Source organism: Tachysurus fulvidraco, chromosome 14 (assembly GCF_022655615.1).
Source record: "Tachysurus fulvidraco isolate hzauxx_2018 chromosome 14, HZAU_PFXX_2.0, whole genome shotgun sequence".
NCBI classification, from domain to species: Eukaryota; Metazoa; Chordata; class Actinopteri; order Siluriformes; family Bagridae; genus Tachysurus; species Tachysurus fulvidraco.
In genome coordinates this window covers 6,380,870-6,401,210 of record NC_062531.1, presented here as the reverse complement: position 1 = coordinate 6,401,210, position 20,341 = coordinate 6,380,870, and the positions used below count along the sequence as shown (strand labels likewise).

The following is a 20,341-nucleotide window of genomic DNA, read 5'->3' as shown; positions in this document are numbered from 1 at the left end:
AGCTCTTTCATTGTATCTGCATGAATTTAAGCATCATGCTGCAGATAGGATTGACTGCCTAGATAAAGACACGGATGAGCAGAGTTAGAGATGTGTAGGTGTGTGTATTTAGAGTGTAGGTCTATGCCTACGGATTTTTTAATGGGATATGACCGATTTTTGAATGAACTTGTGACGGTATTTATCCCTCAGGTCCTTACCCCACGCTTGAGGCTTCTCAGGCACTGCATCTTGTGTTTGGAGCTCATGAAGTCGTTGAGGCGCTGTCCGAGTGGCTCCTTGTTGTGCGGGGGCGAGTGCGGCCCGTTGGCCAGGCCTTCTGGGGAGGGCGACGTGGGGGGAGGGGGAGGGGGTTGACGGGGCGACGCTAACAATGACATAAGCTGCACGTGACAGAGCGATGAAGCCACAGTCACAGATGGAGCCATGCAGAAACACAGGAGGAGAGAGATGGAGACATAAGGACAGAGAGAAGCACTATATAAACCCAGCAACAAGCTGACAGTATGAGCGCTAACAAAAACGTCAGAGTGCAATAACATGAGCTGTGCTTATTTCAAGTGTTTTCATGAACAACTACCAGTCTGTCGAACGCCAACAAATGTCACGTTAAGCCAATATGCCATAAAGGTATATAAGAGAAGAATTTCTCAGCCAGATAAAAATGTATTAATTTCAATTTCAAATAAATACTAACAATACAGACTATTTGTTTTAATACAATGATAAAAATGAATGTTGAAAATGTTTAAAATGTTGTTAAAGATACTATATTTTAAATTAAAATATTAATACATTTAATTAAACAACTTTAAAAAAATACAATTATTTAGGAAAAATAAAATAAAAATAAAAAAATTAAATAAATGAATTTCATTCATTAAAATAATTAAATGTATTTTTAACATGCTAGTGGTATAAATAATATTTTAACTGTAAGATTTATTTTTATATTTATTTATCTTTCATAAAAGATTTATTTTTGATGTAAGGTGTCAGAAAGGGAAACTGTAGGAGGTTTCATTTTCATTCACTCTATATGCTTGTAATAGATTTTATTTCAGTAAAGTGCTGTATGAGTGAATGTGTAGTGTGGTGAATTTGAGAGGACTGGTGATGTGTTAACTTTCTTTCACCAGATGGAGACATTTTCCAAACAGATGCTTACTAAAGTTACTGTAAGAGCTTTAAGAGACCGGAAAGAATCGATGGATGTGCCAATTTCACTTTAACAATATTTTCTTTTAAAAGAAAAAAAAAACTGCTATTAACAATAGAAGCATTTCTCTAAGTGGCTACGCAGGACCTTTTTTTAAACTTCTGTTGTTTTGTGCAACTAACACATCTCATAAGCTGCCCTTTGTGACTTTATGACAGTTTTATTCATTGAACTGCTCAAGGAGTCAATAGTTGAAACTAAATTTACAATTTTCTCCTCCTTTAACAAAGCAAATGGTTCATTCAGCTTCTGGCTTTGGGTCTGCATCACTTCTACACCTCCACAGAACCCAAACACCAAGACCTTCAGCCATTCCCTGTACCTTATTCCTCTTAATTAAAGGCCACAGCTTGCTCCGGCTCCTGCGCCGACTTTCTCCGCGTGCGTTCAGGAAGCTAGACTCGGACACGGCTCTCTTCATAGATACGCTGTAGTCCTCAAACTCTACATCGCCTGGAGGTTCGAAGCCTGATTTGTATGTCTCTACCACCTGCTTGGTGTCCTGAGGGTGAAAACAGAAGATGGTCAGAAACAAAGACATTTTAGATTTGATAAAAAGATAAAAAGAAAAGAAAAAAGATTACAGTCTACGAGATAAAGAGTCTACAGGGCATAAAATAAATTATATTTGATTATGAAAATAATCTGATATCAGGTAAATATTGTATGATACGTACATTCATATGATGGAAAATATAAAATCTTTACTGAGGAAAGTCATAAAATGTTGATTGACAGCATAATAAACAGTCTATGTATTTGACTACAGACTACTTTTTGTTAAATAGCATTGATTTTATACAGTTTACAGTGTACAATTTTGGCCTCAAATCCAATATAACGAGGATTTGTATTGCTATGAAATCTCTACAATAAACATTTTTTGATGCACTCAAGATACAGAGACCTCACATCAGGGGTGTCAAACTCAAAGTCACAGTGGGCCAAAATATAAAACTGAGAGAAAGTCACAGGCCAAACTGAATATTTATTGAAAAATTAACTGCAACTGATATGTAATGTTCAACATTTTTCATATGGAAACAAACTTTAGTTTTGTTTAAACACAGGATTTGGAAAAACCAGAGCTTGATATTACAAACACATAAGAAATTAAATTTGAAATAAAAGACACATCAGTGGTGTTCATGTCGCAAACTTTGACCATACACTTTTTGACAAACTCTCCCTCATTAAAGGGCAGATTTTGCAATCTCTGCTGCCACAATAAAGCTTTACAGCAGCTTCGCTTTTTGATTTTGCTTTCATGAACATAGTCTGCTGGGAAACCAGACTTTTTTCATCTCCTCCGCCTTCTGGAGCTTCTGCTTTACGTCCAGGTCCTTATACTTCTCATAATATTTCGTTTCATAGTGTCTTCTTATGTTATACTTTTCCGTTACAGACACGTTAGCTCCTTTAGCATACAAGACAAACAGGTCTGTCCTTTATATTCGTGAACAGATAATCTGCCTCCCTCCTGTCTTGAAAGCTCCTATTGTCCATCTTTCGTTTGGCCATTTTTGTGGAGGGGGAATTAACTTGCCCGATGTGACTGTAACATAGTTGTTAACGACTGTCAACAGAGAATGAGGGGCACTTGCTGTTCATGACTACGCATCAATACAGTGGAAAGGCATTCTGTCATTTGTAGTATCTCGCGGGCCAAATATAATTACACCAGAGTTTGACACCCCTGCCTCACATGAAGGTGAGTCAAGTCAGATTTCAGGCAATACAGTATATGCATTAAAATGCAATATATATGTACATATTTAGACTTCAACAAACACAAACCGATATATAAGATCTATGCATGGTGGAAATCTCAGTCCAGAAAAATCCTTCACGTTTACAATCTGATACTAAGAAAAAAGGTAGTGTGTTGTGTGTGGAGTGTGTTTAGGTCTGAGCTTCTAAATCTGAACGAAAGGTGCAACCATGAGTCACATAGGAGCTTATGTCCAATCACAGTCTATAAGCCACTTTAAATCTGTGGAGAAAGTGAGTCAATTAGTGCTCCAATGTGGCCCTTCTCCATCTGTGACACCACAGTCACGTGAGTGAAAGTTCAGGATTTAGCTCAACACACACACACACACACACACACACACACACACACACACACACACACACACACACACACACACACACACACACACACACACACACACACACCAAATACACATCATCTCCATGGCTGCTAGCCACAGCTGTTAAAACCCTGGGCATCATGATCATTACTCATTATCTTCAAAGTGGGGCAGGAGCATTTAGAGTAATGAAGTCAGCACTTTTCTGTGATAAATTATTAATATGTCTGCTAAATTTAGATTTCTTATGTCCTGTCGTTGAACAAAGTGAAACTTTGAAGAAATTCCTGCATCCTTAATATTACTGCTGAAACCTTTGCTAATCAATTGTTTTAATATACTGCATCATTCCTACATGGCTTGTAGATTCGTCTTAAAACTAGACGTTTTATGTGAAAAACCAAAACTGACCTTCATTCTTTCATTGCTTAATTTTAGAGGTGAACAAAAAACAGGGAGTGCTGCTAATAGGAAATCACCAATGACAGGTGTGAGGTGGTCTGATTTGAAGCAAAGCAACGTTTTCCACTATAGTCCCATGTCACAAAGCATTACTCTTATCACAGCAGGTTTTCAACAATTTTAAAAGAGGATATCATACTTTTTATCCACAAGTTACATTTAATGCTGAGGAACATCAATTAAACAAATTAGTTCCTGTTCCTTATTTACTTACATTATAAACATGTTATAAACCAGTGTTTCCTCACCAATCTCTTTTCTTTTGTTCCTCTTAAACTTAATAATACTAAAACATTCAGTTTATTGAGAAAATATGACACTTACAAAATGTCCTCCAATATAGAATCAATAGAAATATACTTCCATAAAATAAAATGTTGAATAAAATATGTCTCAAAAGAAATCATATAATTCAAGTAAAAAAACAAAACTCATTAATAAAAAAGGTTCTCTATTTTTTTTGTAGAAAAAATACTGTATTAGATCATGTGCATTAAAATATTTTATATTTTTATATAATAATAAATGGGATTTGTCTTGCAGCTGAAACAACTGTCAGAGCTGCCGTTATAGAAAATGGATCAAAAGTTTTTGACCAGTATTAACTCAGTATTGGTCTTTGCAGTCCTGTATTCAAAAAGCCATACTTTCCAGTAGCTTAATGATTCCATAAATAGAGGAATGACTGTCCACATACCATTTTGGGCTCGATGGACTCAGCTGCCTTGGTCATACCATCCAGACACTTATTAACTATGGGCAGAACTTTGCGTTCCACCTCAGCGTAGCACCGCATACTCTCCCCTATTCTCTCAATCCGTCTCTCCTCCATCTCCTGGATCCTCTGTAATACAACAGGACAGCTCCTCTTAGAGGCTTTTGGTAGATACTGTAGAGTCAAAAAAAAATACTCTTAAGATCCACTTAAGGATCTGTGATGTCTTACCTGAAAGATGTGGGGGATAAGTGTGTAGTAATGTTCGTGTTGGTCTTTATTAAACTTCTGCAGGTAGGACAAATACTCGTTCTTACTGTCATCAGCTATTTGATGCCTTATTTGAGCCTGCTGTTTAGCCTGAGAGAGAGAGAGAGAGAGAGAGAGAGAGAGAGAGAGAGAAGAGAGAAGAGAGAAGAGTGAGTAAAGTGCTATAGAATGGTTCACACAAAAATCCCAGCATCATTTGCGCCATTTCAGGATCACTCTGTAAGATAAAATAAAGAGCCACATATAGTACAAAAATAAAAACATAAAGTTATAATAGTAGTACATAAATAAATAATAGTACATAAAAATACAAACAAACAAAGGAAAAACATGTACAGTACACTGGTATCCAACAGCACATATGACTTCCATTACAGCGTAAAAATATGGACCGATGCTGATCTACCAGACAAGACCAGTGCAGCTGCAAAGAAAGAGACGTCTTTCATGGGCCTCCATCCACAGATCTGTCCAAATGTTTGGAAACTGGAAACACTTTAACGCGCCAGACACAAAACCACCAGCTCAAAGAAAAAAAAAACAGTATCACATTATTTCATGCAGCCTATTTTGAGCAACAAGGCTATTTTACAAAGCAAAATGTTCCAGCAGTCCACGTTAATTAAAAGGAAAGCTTAAAATAAAAAAAAAAGACTAAACATTCCCCTTACTTCAAATGTAGTTAGTTTTACACTTTAGCTGTGCGAGGCTAATGGTGCTAACAAGCAAGGCAACAGCAGGACTATATTAGAGATTACTATATTTACACCAGCTGTATAAATGTTTGGTATAAAACTACATTTTCAGGTTTTTATTTAAAAGGAAAAAACATTCAGGAAACTAAGTTTGTGATCACATCTCCTAAGAAATTACTCCAGTCTATAATTATATGCTAATCAGAAGATTTTAGCCACATTATCTGTATGCTAAGCTAGATACTTAGCTCTCTTAGCTAACTGGGCTAGTCATGATCACAACTATGGGTATTCTGGGAGCCTGTATTTTGACAGGTTCAGTTACTGAGATTATGAAGAGGCAGTCTGAAACTTCAAATGTGAGCTAGAAACATTTACTACCATTTAACTAGCCATCTAGCTGTGTGCTAATTTTAAATAGAGCTAGCACTCCTGTACATTAACAGCTAGCAATGTGAATAAACACAGAGCAAAAGGTTCTCTGTCAAGAAATACAGAGTGCTGATGAACTAATATCTCCTTTTCCTCTCCTAAGTGAGGTTTAGACATACAGGACTGGATTTTATTTTAATCTAGTAATTGTAGTGTGTTATAAATTATATAGATGATAGCCTGATGCTAAACTAGTAAAAGCTGTACAGTATGCTTTCAATACTTGTTAGCTCTGGTAACCTTGAAGCTTCAGGGAAAAACTAAAGAAGTTTAGACACCAAACTTGTTCTGTCTGGTCGACTACATTTGAGGTAAGGGGGGATTAGCTTTGTAAATTAATTTTTAGTCAATCTATTGTTTTAACCCATACTTGGGCTACTTAAAAAGTAAATGACAAGTTAATATAAATATATTAGATTGATTACGAGATTTTGTTGACCTGGATTTTTATTTCACCAAAAAATTAGTTGCTGCAGTCAAAGACATCCTTAAAACCTCTCTAGATAACCAAAATTAATTCCTTCTGAAGTAAATCACTTAAATAATAAAGGAATGATATCACTAAATAGCAGTTACACTTGCTGTGTGCTTTTTTAATCATTTCTTTATGATATTCATTATGTATTTACGCACTTAATAGCTTGTATCATCCAGCTGTGTAGTTTGCTTTGTAAATTAGAGTCTTTGTAAATCAGGATACTGACTCATAGAGAGGACGTCTGAAGGATCCAAAATTACAGACTCAATTCTTTAAACCTCCAGAGAACCTTTTAAAAGTAGCAGCACAAAATATAGCAGCAGAAAAAAAAGAAAGAAATTGAATTAAGGTCAGGTAAGGGCTTTAAAGGAAAAAATATATTGTACCTGTGTTCATTATATACACACATACACGGAACACGTACACACCAAAAAGACAAAGTCAAAACGGTAGTCAAGAAACAATTCACTTGAACATGTTTCAGCACACAGATTCATTCAGCATGCACACTAACAGAACACAAACACCGAGGCACACAGCACAGAAAATGGACAGGAATTGGCCGTCTGTTCTCAGAGCAACTCTAGGGCTTTTTCGCATTATGCACATTGGCTTAATTTAATAAATTGTATACCAGACAAATGTAATGTGATAAACAGTGGTTTTAATAACCACACACAGGCATTTCTTTGCTTGCACCAGTGACCAGAGGGACGTAATACAGCAACAGGGCTAAAGATTTGGACAAACAGAAATAATTTTGCGACAGACATTTTATGTAGACGTTGAGGTCTATGGGCGTACACTAAACAGATTAACAATTCCCCACAGACAGAGACGACTCGTGGTTATAAACCTACCTTGAGTGAACACCGCTTTGAGCCATGTTAAAAAGACAAAAACAGAGTCGATTAGTGTCAGAGCACTTTGTGGCGTAGAGCAGAATGTCAGAAATATGCGTATGGGTCAGCCGAAAGGCATGAACTACACCTCGGGCCCGGTCATAGATCACAGATAGACTACACATCAGAAATATTTGTAATAAAACTAAGCCTATAACATTATACCTTTCCAGGATATATGTCCAGGATTTAATGAAAGGTAGCAACTTGGCAGATGGTTAAAATAATTGGAAACTAATTGCAATATAGCAAAATAATTCAATATTCAGAATGGCTTACAGTTTAGGTACCTTAGTTGTTCCATTTCACAAAAGAACTATAAAATGCAATGGACCGAACAGGCAGTTTATTTAACGATATGCTGTTGAGTGTCCTGGTATTTACTGCCAGTGTGAATCAGTTCAGTCTTATGAATCAAAAGGACTCATGACACAGGCTGTAAAACTGTCCACAGCTCGTTAGGCTCCAACAACTGTCCAATTTCCCTGCACAAAAGTATGGCACACCTCCAGAGGAGATGCTGTGGTTTGTGGGCGGAGGCGCAAGACTCTTTAGGATGCAGTGGAAGGGGTCTAAAAAATGCTGAGCACATCACTGACACGCATCCATCCCAAACACACTGCAGAGAGCCAGGGCTGGGATGCAAAGAACAAGCAGGAGAAAAAAAAGAATAAGCCGGAACTGGACATACCTTCTCCACATCTGCCTTTGTCACGTTAATGTCGGCGTCCATCTTGTCGAAGTAATGCTGTGCACGGTCGGCTTCTTTGCAGTCTCTCTCAAACCGACGTTTGCTCTGCATTGTCATAGAGTTCCTTATTAGTGAAGGATAAAGACTGATATTTCAAGTTGTCAAAGCTTTCTTTAGTATTAAAGGACTGATTAGTAAATTTTAAAGCCCTCTACTGACTACAAAACTAATTGCAATTGCAACAGCCATGCCCTCCTGTTTCTCCCAATTGACCCCGATCTCTAATATAAATGCTTCTTAAGCTGTGTTTTAGGAAAAAGCAGTTAAGCTAAGCTGCTCTGTCTCGACTGGGGTCGAGATAATGTTCAACGGAAAAATGCAAACAGACATATAAAAAGAAAACAATTAAAACAACTGGATTGCAATAATGCTAATCACACTTTTACTAAGGTGTCTTTAAAATAAAATGCTCATTATAGATTTAGAAGATTTTAAAATTACAAACAGCTCTTTTAAAGTCAAACAAAACCTCATCCTGGACTAAAATGAACTCCCAGTGATAAATCACTATCGACTCTAAAATCTAAAAATAAATCACAGAAACAAGATCAGTATGATTAACGAAGCATGAATCTATACCCCGACAAGTTTATGTATTATCCCTGGTCTGATCGTTGTAATAGAGTAGTAATAATTCTTCTCTGGAAACTAGTTTTAACTCACCGATTCCAGCTGTTTCCACGAGTTCTCAATATGCTGCTGAGCTCTGCGACCATCGTGGAAATGCTGCAGGAGGAGAATCAGAAGAGTAAGCATGGAGTCATCAACTGCATCACATGTTTACAGTGATTAGACTTTTTTTTTATGAATATTAGCTAAAATATTATATATAAGATAAAACACCCACCATTAACAGTGTAATTAAATCCATAGTCCAAAACATTTATAACAGCAGTAAATAGTATGTGTGGGGAAATTTAATGCAGTAAAAGCTACAGTAAAAAGGTGCTTCTCTTTTATTACTGTATTTGAATGTTAGCACAAAGGAATCGACAATTAGGAATCACAAAATTAGGATCAAAAAAGCATGAAACGGTACATCTGCCTTGCCCTCTATTTTGAGATGAATTCTACTGGGACCAATATCTGCAGCCAGTTGAATGACATTGTGGGTTATATACAGTAAGAAACCCAGTTGAAAATGTTGATGAAAGAGATTAAAACTAAAACACATTTCAATGATGAATCTAAAGATCACATAAAGAGTATTACGCAAGTCAATCAGAGTAGATTTTCCTTTAAAAAGTAACTCATATTGCAAACCCAGCACTGTAGGTGTGATCTATACCAGAACACACCACAGTCTTTTAGAAACAAAGCTGATTAAACGAAATGTGAACCTAATGACTCAGCCAACACAGTATAGCCACAAAAATGCGCTGTATTCCTCCCAAAATAAAATGCCCACCACTGACAAACTTCTCATTGTATCAAAAAACATTAGCTTAGATCACCCGAGGTCACGGTGACGCGAATATCACGTCACGACTGACTCACACCCACTCTCAGGATGCCAGTAAACACAGTATGAAAAATACATAAAGGACACATTCTTTGAGAAAGCCAGTCAGATATGAAAGGCAGACAAAAGCTCATCAGGGTGGAAAAACGATCTGCTCTACATTTTGTTCAGCTCATGCATGGTCATGTCTGCTCCTATTGTGTTATTTCCAGTCATTTGGCTGTGACAGAGGCCTCACAGGCCCAGTTAAGGAGGAGGAGCTTCTTATTCCTGCACCCACTCCACTGACCCCAATACATGACCCATATTCAATTCTAGCCAACTTTTCTGTAAAATTATCAACAGAGTAATAAAATATTTCACATTCTTCATCCAGAGATTTACAGAAAGTGAGGAGCCGATGATGAATTTCTCTACGGATAGGAACCCTGTCCAAGGGGAAAAAATGCTAGTAAAAATCACCAGAGGTTTGAATTTTTTTTATTTTTTGTTTCTCAGAAAAAACAATAATCGATGTTTCTTTCATTTCTTATCATTCATGTAGCTTAGTGTAGCTTAGTGTTTTCCAGGAAAAACATCATCCACAATTGCATTTCCATGATAGGTTGAAGACATGGTGCATGTTCAGCCAAAGAGCTTATGTACAGCTCATACATAATGCTCGCTAAATCAGTTTATATGGAAGTACAGAGAAAGTCGCGCTTTTTCACGGACTAATGTGATTGTTGTGCTACGGTATTTGGAGTTGGCTAAAGCAAATCCAACAATCATTTTATACGAAAATTGAACACACTAGTATTAAGTCTTCAGATATTATTATGGATTTAACCCTTTTTACCAGTACACTCGAGGAATGGAAATCGACGGATCAGCCATTTTCAATCAGTATAAACAAATGAATTAGTTTATCGCTACAAATCTGATCTAAAATTAATCAGGACGGTGTTGGCTTTCAGTGTGAGATGTGTGTTTTTTCCTCTGTTGATAACCTTACACAGAATTTTAGCATTGAATATAACACCTTCAAATTGTTTACTTTAAAAGCAGGCAGAAAAAAGTAACATGAAAAACTACAAATTCTTTTGAGTCATTAAGCACCACTGAGAAGTGTAACATGACAAAGACATTAATGCTAAACATGGACACAACCAAAACAGGCCGAAATTCCTCTGGTAAAAACACACTCTTACGAGGTTAACCTAGAATGGTTTAAACCAGGTTGAGTTTGACCCTGAACGTTTTAACCCTGAACGTCTTGTAAGATATTAACGAGATGATTATTAACGAGGTTTATTTATGCAGCAATACACACTATATATACAGTATACATATAGTACTGTATATGTGGTAGCTTAGTGGTTAAGGTACTGGATTACCAATTGAAAGGTTGTGAGTCTGATCCACCAAGGTCCACCAAGCTGCCACTGCTGGGCCCCTGAGCAAGGCCCTTAACCCTTAATTGCTCAGTTGTATAAAATGAGATAAAATGTAGGTCGTTCTGGATAAAAGAGTCTGCAAAATGCTGTAAATGCACACTAGCTGCCAATTAGAGGTTCATTTCGATGCTCGGCATCTTCTATGCTCATTTCGATGCTCGCCATTGTTAGCTAGGCTTTTTGGCTCATGTGGTTATGGACATGATTCACACTCTGGGTGCAAGTGATCCTGGGTTCAAATACCAGACAAGCCCTTTCTTGCATTTTGTACTCTAACTCCATCATTTCCCATGACTATTTTTATTTCTTCTTATTTTTCTTCCCACATTTTTTATTCAGTTCTCAATTTTTATTTAGTTCTTTAAATATACAGTCTAAGGAGTTACAGGCCAGGTTACAGGCCACAACTGCAAGTTGTGTACTGTATATAACTGTGTATGTGAAAAAAAAATCTTGAATCTTTTATTTCTAATATTTGTATTTCTTTGTACCATCACATTACATTTGGCTTTAAAAAAAACAATATTATCCTTTCAGGCTTAAAGAAAAGAGCCCAAAAAGAACTCAGTGGTCTAGACACTATTGAAAAAGCCAGTCTCAGACTCAGGCATCCTCTGAGGCATACTTACTATACATACAGTATTCATCTAGACCGGACGAGTTAACTTTTAAACACTATTTAAAGACAAGGGTTAATCAAAAGTCAAGCAAAACAAAAAGTTATAAAACTGTTGGTCAAATGTTTTCACTATTGAACGCCATGCATCACATCTACAAGAAGGAATTCTCCGATTGCCAGATTTCTGTATATATATATATATATATATATATATATATATATATATATATATATATATATATATATATATATATATATATATATATATATATATATATATATATATATATATATATATATATATTTGCTAATCTCGGATATAGACATTTGTCTTATATTCAAGACTATACATAGCCTGACTTCACCATTTAAACAGTTTGTGAATATTAGAAAAATTGTTAATCGGTCCACAAGGGGTGGGGAAAGACAGGACTGTATTATTCCTCTCAGAAAATGTACATTTAGCCGGTCTGTTCTTATTATTCTTATTCTTATTCTAAGCTGCAAGGTAATGGAACGCCATCCCATTATCATTTAGGACACTAGTTACATCTGGTTCTCTTCAGTTTTATCTTAAACAACATGGCTACTGAAAACTCAACACTGTCAACATTAGTATGTTACAATATACATTACAGTATAATTAATGTATTCTTGTTTTTACTGTAGATTTCTTTCCTATTTGCTTATCTCTCTCTTCCGTGTATATGTAGATCAATGTTTCATTCTTATATGCAATCATGTATGTTTTTGTAGGTGTGTATATGTGTAAGATAGTATAAAAAGGTGACTTTTTAACATTCTGTCATGGGTCTGCAGATGGAAAATACCCTACAGCCATGTTTATTAATGTGCAGTGCCCCTGTAAACACAAACTAAACTAAAAGTAAGAGTCTATAAATGTAAATAATCCTAAACCTACACCCACCTTCACACTTCCCTAATCATGTGGTGTTATTAAAAAAAAATTGCACAATTTCCTTTCACATACCGCTTTCCGTTCAGCTTTCAGCTCCTGGATGTAGCGTACCAGCTCTGAGATGATCTGTGTAGAGAGGTTCTCGGCAATGACCTCGTGCTGCCCGGCGTAGTCATTCAGCTCGTTCAGTGTCATTAGAAATGCTCTGCAGGAGGTGTACCTGGCCATTTGTGCGAACACAAGAAAACATGCATCACACCAATTGTTCCTCTAAAAGCAGAACTTTTTAGCATTCCTAACACACCTGCAATGGAATCGGCCAAACTGAGCGGTGTTTCTAACGAAATAAAAAATCTCAGATTACATTTTTACTGGCTACTATAGACTAAATTACAATGATGGTGAACACAGACACAGATATTATAGGATGTGAATGAAAAACGTATTGAGAATAAAGTACGTACTTGTATTCGTCCTCTTCTCTAGAGTTCTTCTTAGGCTGAAATTTCTTCGAGAGGTTTCTGTAACAAGCACAAAACCATTAGACCTTGATCAATATGATGTCATTCTGGGTCTTTAATTTAATTTACGTTAATTTACTTTACATTAATTTAATACTACCATCAATTCAAATGGTTTAAATCATAAATGTTAATCATTTATTTAAGATGTGCCATTTACCAAAAAGAAGCAATGCTTAACATTTAAGTTGCAGAAAACTAAAGAAATTATAATAATTAATAATTGTGTCACGCCTTTATGCGAAGCAAAGTTACTGAATGAAGCATGAAGCTGATTATTTCCCAATATCAACACTCACTGACATGTTTTCTTTCTATTCCACCACAGTTATACTTTTTATCCATTTACAGTTATATTGTAAAACATCCTGCCAGTTAGCTCTTGTAATAATATGTTATATAATAGCATATAATAGTCCTTCCATCACAGGACTCTCTTACATTACATTAACAACAAAATCCTTTATTTTGTCACATATATATTCTAGCACAGCGAAATTCTTTCTTCCCAACTTTGGAGGTTGGGGTCAGACATGATACAGCACCACTGTAGGGATAGGGGCCTTGCTCAAGTGGCAGCTGTTGGGGCCTTGCTCAAGGGCCCAACAGTGGCAGCTGGGCAGTGCTGGGGCTTGAACCACAATCATCCGATCAACATCCCAGTGCCTTAACCACTTTAGCCCCTGTTACATTACATAGAGGCTACATAACCCTAGGCCCTGAAAACTTTTCAACATCATCTCTGATTGTCACAAAGTGCTGACACTGGAGACACCTTCAAAGATTCACCATATCAACAATTAGATTAAAAATCTGCTGAAGTTGATTATCCACCCTACGAGTCCCAGAATAGTTTCTTATTACAGACCCAATAATAATATAAACCAAACACGAACTATTGTCCAAGCTGCCGCTGTTAAAGGAAACTCTGACTAATCAGAATCCCGCATAAAACTGTGCTGTTGTGTAAAGTGGCTTAACCTATAGTATCTTTAATTATATGTTGGCGTTTTCTTTCACCCGTTCACCCTCGACATATTATATTTATGAAAGACTTATCAATTAAAGCAATCGTGTCCTGGGGAGCAAACAAAGCCCAGTAGTGTCTCTACCATAATGGTGCCTTTATCATTGAGAGCTCTAATTCATAAAGCTGACATTTGTTTGTTAGCGTGACGAATCGAGTCAACTTGACACACACTAGCACTGTGACATTAATTCAAGTAAATGTGAAAAGGGTATGCGAGGCGTTCATGGATATAATAAAGTGTGTTGCTGGTGCCGCCCTGTCCCCCGCTTGCCCCTCTCGTCTGCATCACTGTCTCTCTCTTTCCACCCACCCCCCTTTCTCTCTTTTCGTCTGGCTTGCTCTATCTCTCTATGTCCCTCTCACCCGCTCCCTCTCTCTCTCTCTCTCTCTCTCCCTCTCTCTCCGCACACACACCCAGCTGTACCTCCCCGTAGGCTGACGTGTTGCTAGGCAGATCGCCATCTTGCAGCTCCTTGTCAAAGCCATGCGGATGCTGCCGTTTATTGTCTCCTTACCACCTCAACGAAGGACTTAAAAACGATCTTGATGTTCTGCAGACGTTCAATAGAACGACAGGGGGAAAAAACGCAATTGAAACATACAGACCCTGAATATAATAACAACTATCCTGTGGCCTTTTAAACAGCCATTATTCCTGAGCTGGAGGCAGGTTGATGCCGTTTGTCTGCTAACAAGCGCATTGTGTCAGATAAATCTCCACTCGTTTAAGGGGCTGAATAAAAGGCTTGAGGGAGGCGGCGTGAATTAAGCTTTTCTCTCAACTGAAGGCGCACACAAATACACTCTGGAAGACTTCATAGAAATAACAAAGCCTTGATTGACAAGCAGCTATAAAAAGTGGATTTTCTTGTGCGAACACGTGTGTGCGCGTGCGTGTGCTTGAGTGTCTTCACTGGCTAACACAACCCGTAAAAACCACAGACAGGACCAAACTGACAAAACCAGGACCAGACTATCAGGATATGGGTCAACACCATAGCAACCCACGTAACCACGGTGATGCAGTACAAACACGTCCAGTTGAATAAGTTGTGAAAAAGTAAATAATAAGCAAGCAATATATATTTATTTAAATATCACTGGCAATGACAAGCATGTACTGTACAGACGATTAGGTTTAACAAGGCTAATTAGCGATGACAAAAGGAGCTGAACATCTTTGAGGAATTTGCAAACACTTAAGGATTATATAGATATATATACTGTATATATACCTATTTAGATATACTATATAAACATTATTGCCTCAGTTCAATGTAGGGCTGCATTTTATTGCTTGAAATAAGATACTGTGCTGCACATATGTCTTGTAATTTCTGCATTACAGTTACAGTTGTAACTAGTGCCATTTTTAGAATAGACAAAATTCTCACAGAATACGATAAAAATGTGTTTTAGGTGCTTGTTTCGGCTGGCATATCGGTATTGCAAAGTCCAACCATTTGGAAACGATTAACACGATGTGTTGAGGATATGCTGCTGTAATAATAAGACTTCCTACGGCTCCTCCCTGAACGCTTATTCACATATATGATTTATATCAATCCTATTACCCAGACTCCCAGAGAAGAGGACAGGTTCCCCATTTAGTCTGGTTTCTCTCATGGGTTTTTCCTGTCCCCTGTAGCCTCTTGTGTTCTCATTAAAGATCAAAATCTATATTCATATTTCTCTAAAGCTGTGACAATGTCTGTCATTAAATGTGTTATACTACAATAGTGTTAAATTGACTTTGACATTGTACAGTACAGCACTAATTCAAGATGGAGATTGGATCAAACACAATCAATCAGCTATTGTGGGTTAGAATTAGTTAGAATACACCAACCATGTGGTGTGCATTCAGCAGACCATTAGAGCATCTGATAGGTCAGAGCAGCCCTGTTAGAAGTTCGGATTGTTTAGCACACGCTCTTCCTCTGAAATCCTGATTGTTCAAAAAAATCCTATTCAGAATTCTGATTTTTTAGAGCTCTTTTTCCCTTGATTATTCAAAGCATCATCATTTAAATTTGCTTAGTTCACTCTTGTTAGAAATTTGAATGCTCAGAGCATCATTATTAGGTATTCAGATTGGCCATAGCATCATATTTCGCAATTCTTATTGGCCATAGCACCTTCATTGGAAATTCCGATTGGACAAAGCACCTTCACTGGGAATTCTGATGAGTCAAAGCATGCTCACCGGAAATCCTGAGTGGTCAAAGCACACTGACTGGGGATACTAATTGGTCAAAGTACGCTCACTGGGAATTCTGCTGGGTCAATACACACTCACTGGGAATTCTAATTGGTCAAAGCACCTTCGCTGGGAATTTTGATTGGCCAACATACCTTAACTGGGAATTCTGATGTGTCAAAGTGTAGTCAAAGTACACTCACTGGGAATTCTGTGTGGTCAAAGCACACTCATTGGGTCAAAAGCTCCTTCATTGCAAATTCTGATTGGTCAAAACACACACTGGGAATTCTGATTGGTCAAAGCATACTAACTGGGAATTCTGAAAGTCCAAAGCACCTTCACTGGGAATTCTGATGGGTCAAAACACACTCACTGGGGACTCTGATAAGTCAGACAACAGCATTAGAAATAATAATAGGTCAAAGCACAATCTTTTGCATTTCTGACATGTCACAGCAACCTCAAGAATTTTAACTGGTCAAGAAAAACAGGATGCAGTGTACAAGTTACTAAAGGGAACAGCCAGATTTCTTGTTTATCACTAGTATGGGGATTTATATGAAAGTTCTATAGCGAAAGGTACTTCAGTTGGCCTTCACATGGCTGTCTGAGTTTTCAGGTCCTCACTTGACAAGCTGAAAAATCAAATCTCCCATGCTGCGAAGAATGTTTACAGTCAAATGCAATCTTTGCGTACCTTATTTGTTTGGCGTAGTTCAGCTCGATTTCAGATCTCTCCTTGACAAACTTCGTGTAGCGCTCCACAAACTCGATGCCCCACTGCGTGTGCTTCTCCAAGTTATCAAACTGATCCTAAAGTTGGGGGGGAAAGACAGCTGCAGATTCGTCTCATGCAAGGCATTTACACACAAACTAAAACTGACCAAAAAGACTTGAAATCATATACAGTAAACTTGCACTTTACGTGATGGATTTCTGCTCTGTAGAAGTTCATTTAAACCAATAAGAGGTCTACCAGGGTGTTGTATGGAAAGTTACTGTACATACTCTTATGAATGATTAATAACACATTATACTTTTTTGTAGTTATTTTACAGGTTACAGTACCATTACAGGTTTGTGTTTGCTGGTCTTATTCTAAATTGTAGGAATCATCAACAAGCTGCTCGCTTTAAGAGGTCACGACTCTATTTTTAGCTCTATTCCACAGTGTAGTCTCATGATATTAGGCTAAACTTTGTGCCGGAAATTAGACATCCTCAATGCAATAACAGTAGCAAGTCTGTAATTAGAGTGGTGCAAAGCAGTTAGCAAGTTTTGTAGGATCATTGTGTATCCATGTAAGTTTCCACTGGGTTCCCTGGCATCCCATTCAAGGTGTATTCCCGCCTCAGTGGTGGACCCATGATAGGCTCCGGACTCACTGTGACCCTGAGTAGGATGGATAAAGTACTTAATACAGATGAATGAATGAATGAATGAATGAATGAATGAATGAATGAATGAATGAATGAATGAACGAACGAATGAAGAAGAAAACTTCTCTATTACACAAATGAACCAGTCTATGTGTGGGAACATGATTAAATATGTTCTCTGTTGTGTGTGAAAGCTGCCACCTCATCATTTCTCAGCATGACTGGTGTGCCAACTGCTCACTCCAGATCATGCTTTTGGCTCGATGTTGTGCATTGGATGGCTGAGACTCTTAGAGGCACGGTTTTTACACACAGGCCTCCCATAAATGATTCTGTTCACTAGAATTTGAATTAGCTAGAATTTGCAATCTCAGCACAAATCAGAACAAGCAATTAGATAAAAGTGAAGCTATGGCTAAAGCAAGACATCATAGGGCATAGATCATTAAACAATATATTATTATTGTATATGTTGAACTGAAGGTTCCACCCTTAAGGCTTCTTTAGTCTTCTTTTGAAAACAGGATCATTACCCACCTAAAAGAGCCTTGAGGAACCTTTTTTTAAAGAATGTATGAGAATAAAGAAAAGTAGAACAGCACTGTATAATGTGTCAGATGGGCCAAAGGTGATAATAATTTACTTGTGATTAAAAATAATTTTGTTACGAAAAAAAGTTTGTATTTTTATTGACTTAATGTAGGACAAAATTTAATGTAGTCAACATGCAAATAAAAAAAAAGAAAGAAAAAAAGAAAGAAAGATATTTCTTTCTTTCATTGATTATGACATTTTTTGGAAAATAAACCCCATCCCCCCCCCCCCCCCCCAAAAAAAAGGAAACCTCATCTTTAGCTTTTAATTAATGTAATTTTTAAACGGTTAAAGTGTTCTTAAATTTGTAGCGTCTCTAAAAGAGAAATACAATGTTATTGGGCTTTGCTTAGATACTAGACACTCACATGTAGTGTCCTTAATGAAACAGCGGTTCCACAAGAGCAACAAACCAGAGAACTCATAATGGATTTAGATGTAACTTTTTTTCTAAACAATCTCTGTTAGATGAGCTGTCATCAGAATGATGATCTATTCATAGCATTCACTGTGTTAGTTGTCTGAATTCTGTGTTAACAGGAACGCACCATAGAAACTAATTTCCCGTGAGCACATAGTTAAAACTCCTCTTTATTAATTAAATCTGTCCTGTATACTTGTCCATGGTTTTATTACTCGGCAGGGATGGAGGTCTGGACTACCATCAACTGGGCAGGACTGATTGTAAATGCTGTCTAGTCTGTAGCGTTCAGGAATAATGTACAAAAGTATTTCCATGGGCACAGAGCTAATTCAACTCCCACAAGAACTGTAAGGTATTCAATGTCTTTGAGTGCAAAGAAAATTGATACAAATTGCTTAAAGATGGCTTTGGGAAAGTGTTTTATTCTTGCATGCCATCCCAGTGTGACTGATACCTGGGGTCAAGGGAAGGCAATAGCAGTGTATGGACTAAAAAGGTTAACAAATGGGAACTGAGACAGCATGTGTAGAAGGTGCAGAAATATGAAACTCTCCTATATTCCTGACAATCCAGTGGTCCTTGGTCAGCACATACTGATGCTAAAGTCTCAGGTAGGAGCACGTGCTCCCTTAAAACCTATTACTGTACTGCTATCATGTTATGTCACATTATCACAAAAAAAAACCTCATGCAGATTTTGTAATCACGATGATCCTTATCATCTAAATGAAGAGCTTGTGAGTAGATTTCATCACAGCAAATATGCACTGCATTGATATCAGACGTTACAGGAATCAGACATTGATAATAGACCTTTTACCTTGATAAACAGGTAAAATGGTGTGCACGTGCTATAACTATGAACAATACATATACATATTTCTGGTGCCCTGTGCAGGCGGTTCGGACCAGCATTAACGACGGATTACGCCTTGGTTTAATAACCGAATAAGCCAGGACTGGTTGAGATGTATTTGATTACGTGTAATCACACCGAGAGTGAATTACTAAAGTGATGCACTGCACTGATTTTTCCTTCGACGCAGGTTTGCGAAACGGACAGAACGGCGCGCGCCGCATGCATGCACGAGTCCTGCTGTAAAAATGGGCGGACCGCTGAATATCCCAGCTAGGAAACATTAGCACCGACTCCTGACACACCTGCTGATGACTGATGCACACATTTTTAAAGATTTCTGACCCTCCACACACCCCCGTCATGATGCATTTCCAGACAGATAGTTTGGCACGTACCCAGAGCTCGGTGCCCCAGCTGCAGCTCAGGGATTCGGGGCAATTCCTCCGCGATAATCCTCTGCTCGAATGCATGGTTGATTCGTAGTAAACCACGTATTTAATTCAAATAAAATGACTGATCCAGGGGTTTAGAAAAATACCGTCAAGGGTGTAAACCTCGATCGGTGATTAGAGGTCTGTTTTCACCTCCGCATGCTGCCAGTTGCAGGCAATCAGCCTCGGCCGTCGGATATGAAGCTAATCTCTCTCTCTCTCTCTCTCTCTCTCTCTCTCTCTCTCTCTCTCTTTCTGCACCCTGCATTCATTCAGTCAGCCGCTTGGGACAGCACACACAGTCTGAATGATGCTGATCGGATTAAACAACACAACATAAATAGTCTTAAACTATTTTCCAACTTATAAGCAAATACTCTTTTGTATTTATGGTTCCATATTTAAAAATCACTTAAAATTTGTTTTCTTTTCTTTAAAAAAAAAAAT

General features: G+C 37.6%; 1 protein-coding gene across 7 annotated transcripts in view; it reads right to left on the bottom strand.

The window, feature by feature from the left end:
- Positions 1-20,154, bottom strand: part of fnbp1a (formin binding protein 1a) — a 30,876-nt gene extending 10,722 nt beyond the window's left edge. For 3 of the 7 annotated variants that reach the window (XM_047800366.1, XM_047800368.1, XM_047800364.1), the window contains exons 1-11: positions 19,859-20,154; positions 16,905-17,020; positions 12,918-12,974; positions 12,526-12,673; positions 8,681-8,743; positions 7,958-8,062; positions 7,225-7,239; positions 4,721-4,849; positions 4,472-4,618; positions 1,542-1,721; positions 201-383 (exon numbers count right to left, since the gene is read on the bottom strand). In XM_047800366.1, the coding sequence (XP_047656322.1) occupies positions 201-383; positions 1,542-1,721; positions 4,472-4,618; positions 4,721-4,849; positions 7,225-7,239; positions 7,958-8,062; positions 8,681-8,743; positions 12,526-12,673; positions 12,918-12,974; positions 16,905-17,020; positions 19,859-19,933 (1,218 nt within the window). In that variant the 5' untranslated portion in view covers positions 19,934-20,154. The remainder of the gene's footprint in view (positions 1-200; positions 384-1,541; positions 1,722-4,471; positions 4,619-4,720; positions 4,850-7,224; positions 7,240-7,957; positions 8,063-8,680; positions 8,744-12,525; positions 12,674-12,917; positions 12,975-16,904; positions 17,021-19,858) is intronic. The other 4 variants (XM_047800365.1, XM_047800370.1, XM_047800367.1 and 1 more) reach the window with 2 other exon arrangements.
- Between the last annotated feature and the right edge of the window lie 187 nt (positions 20,155-20,341).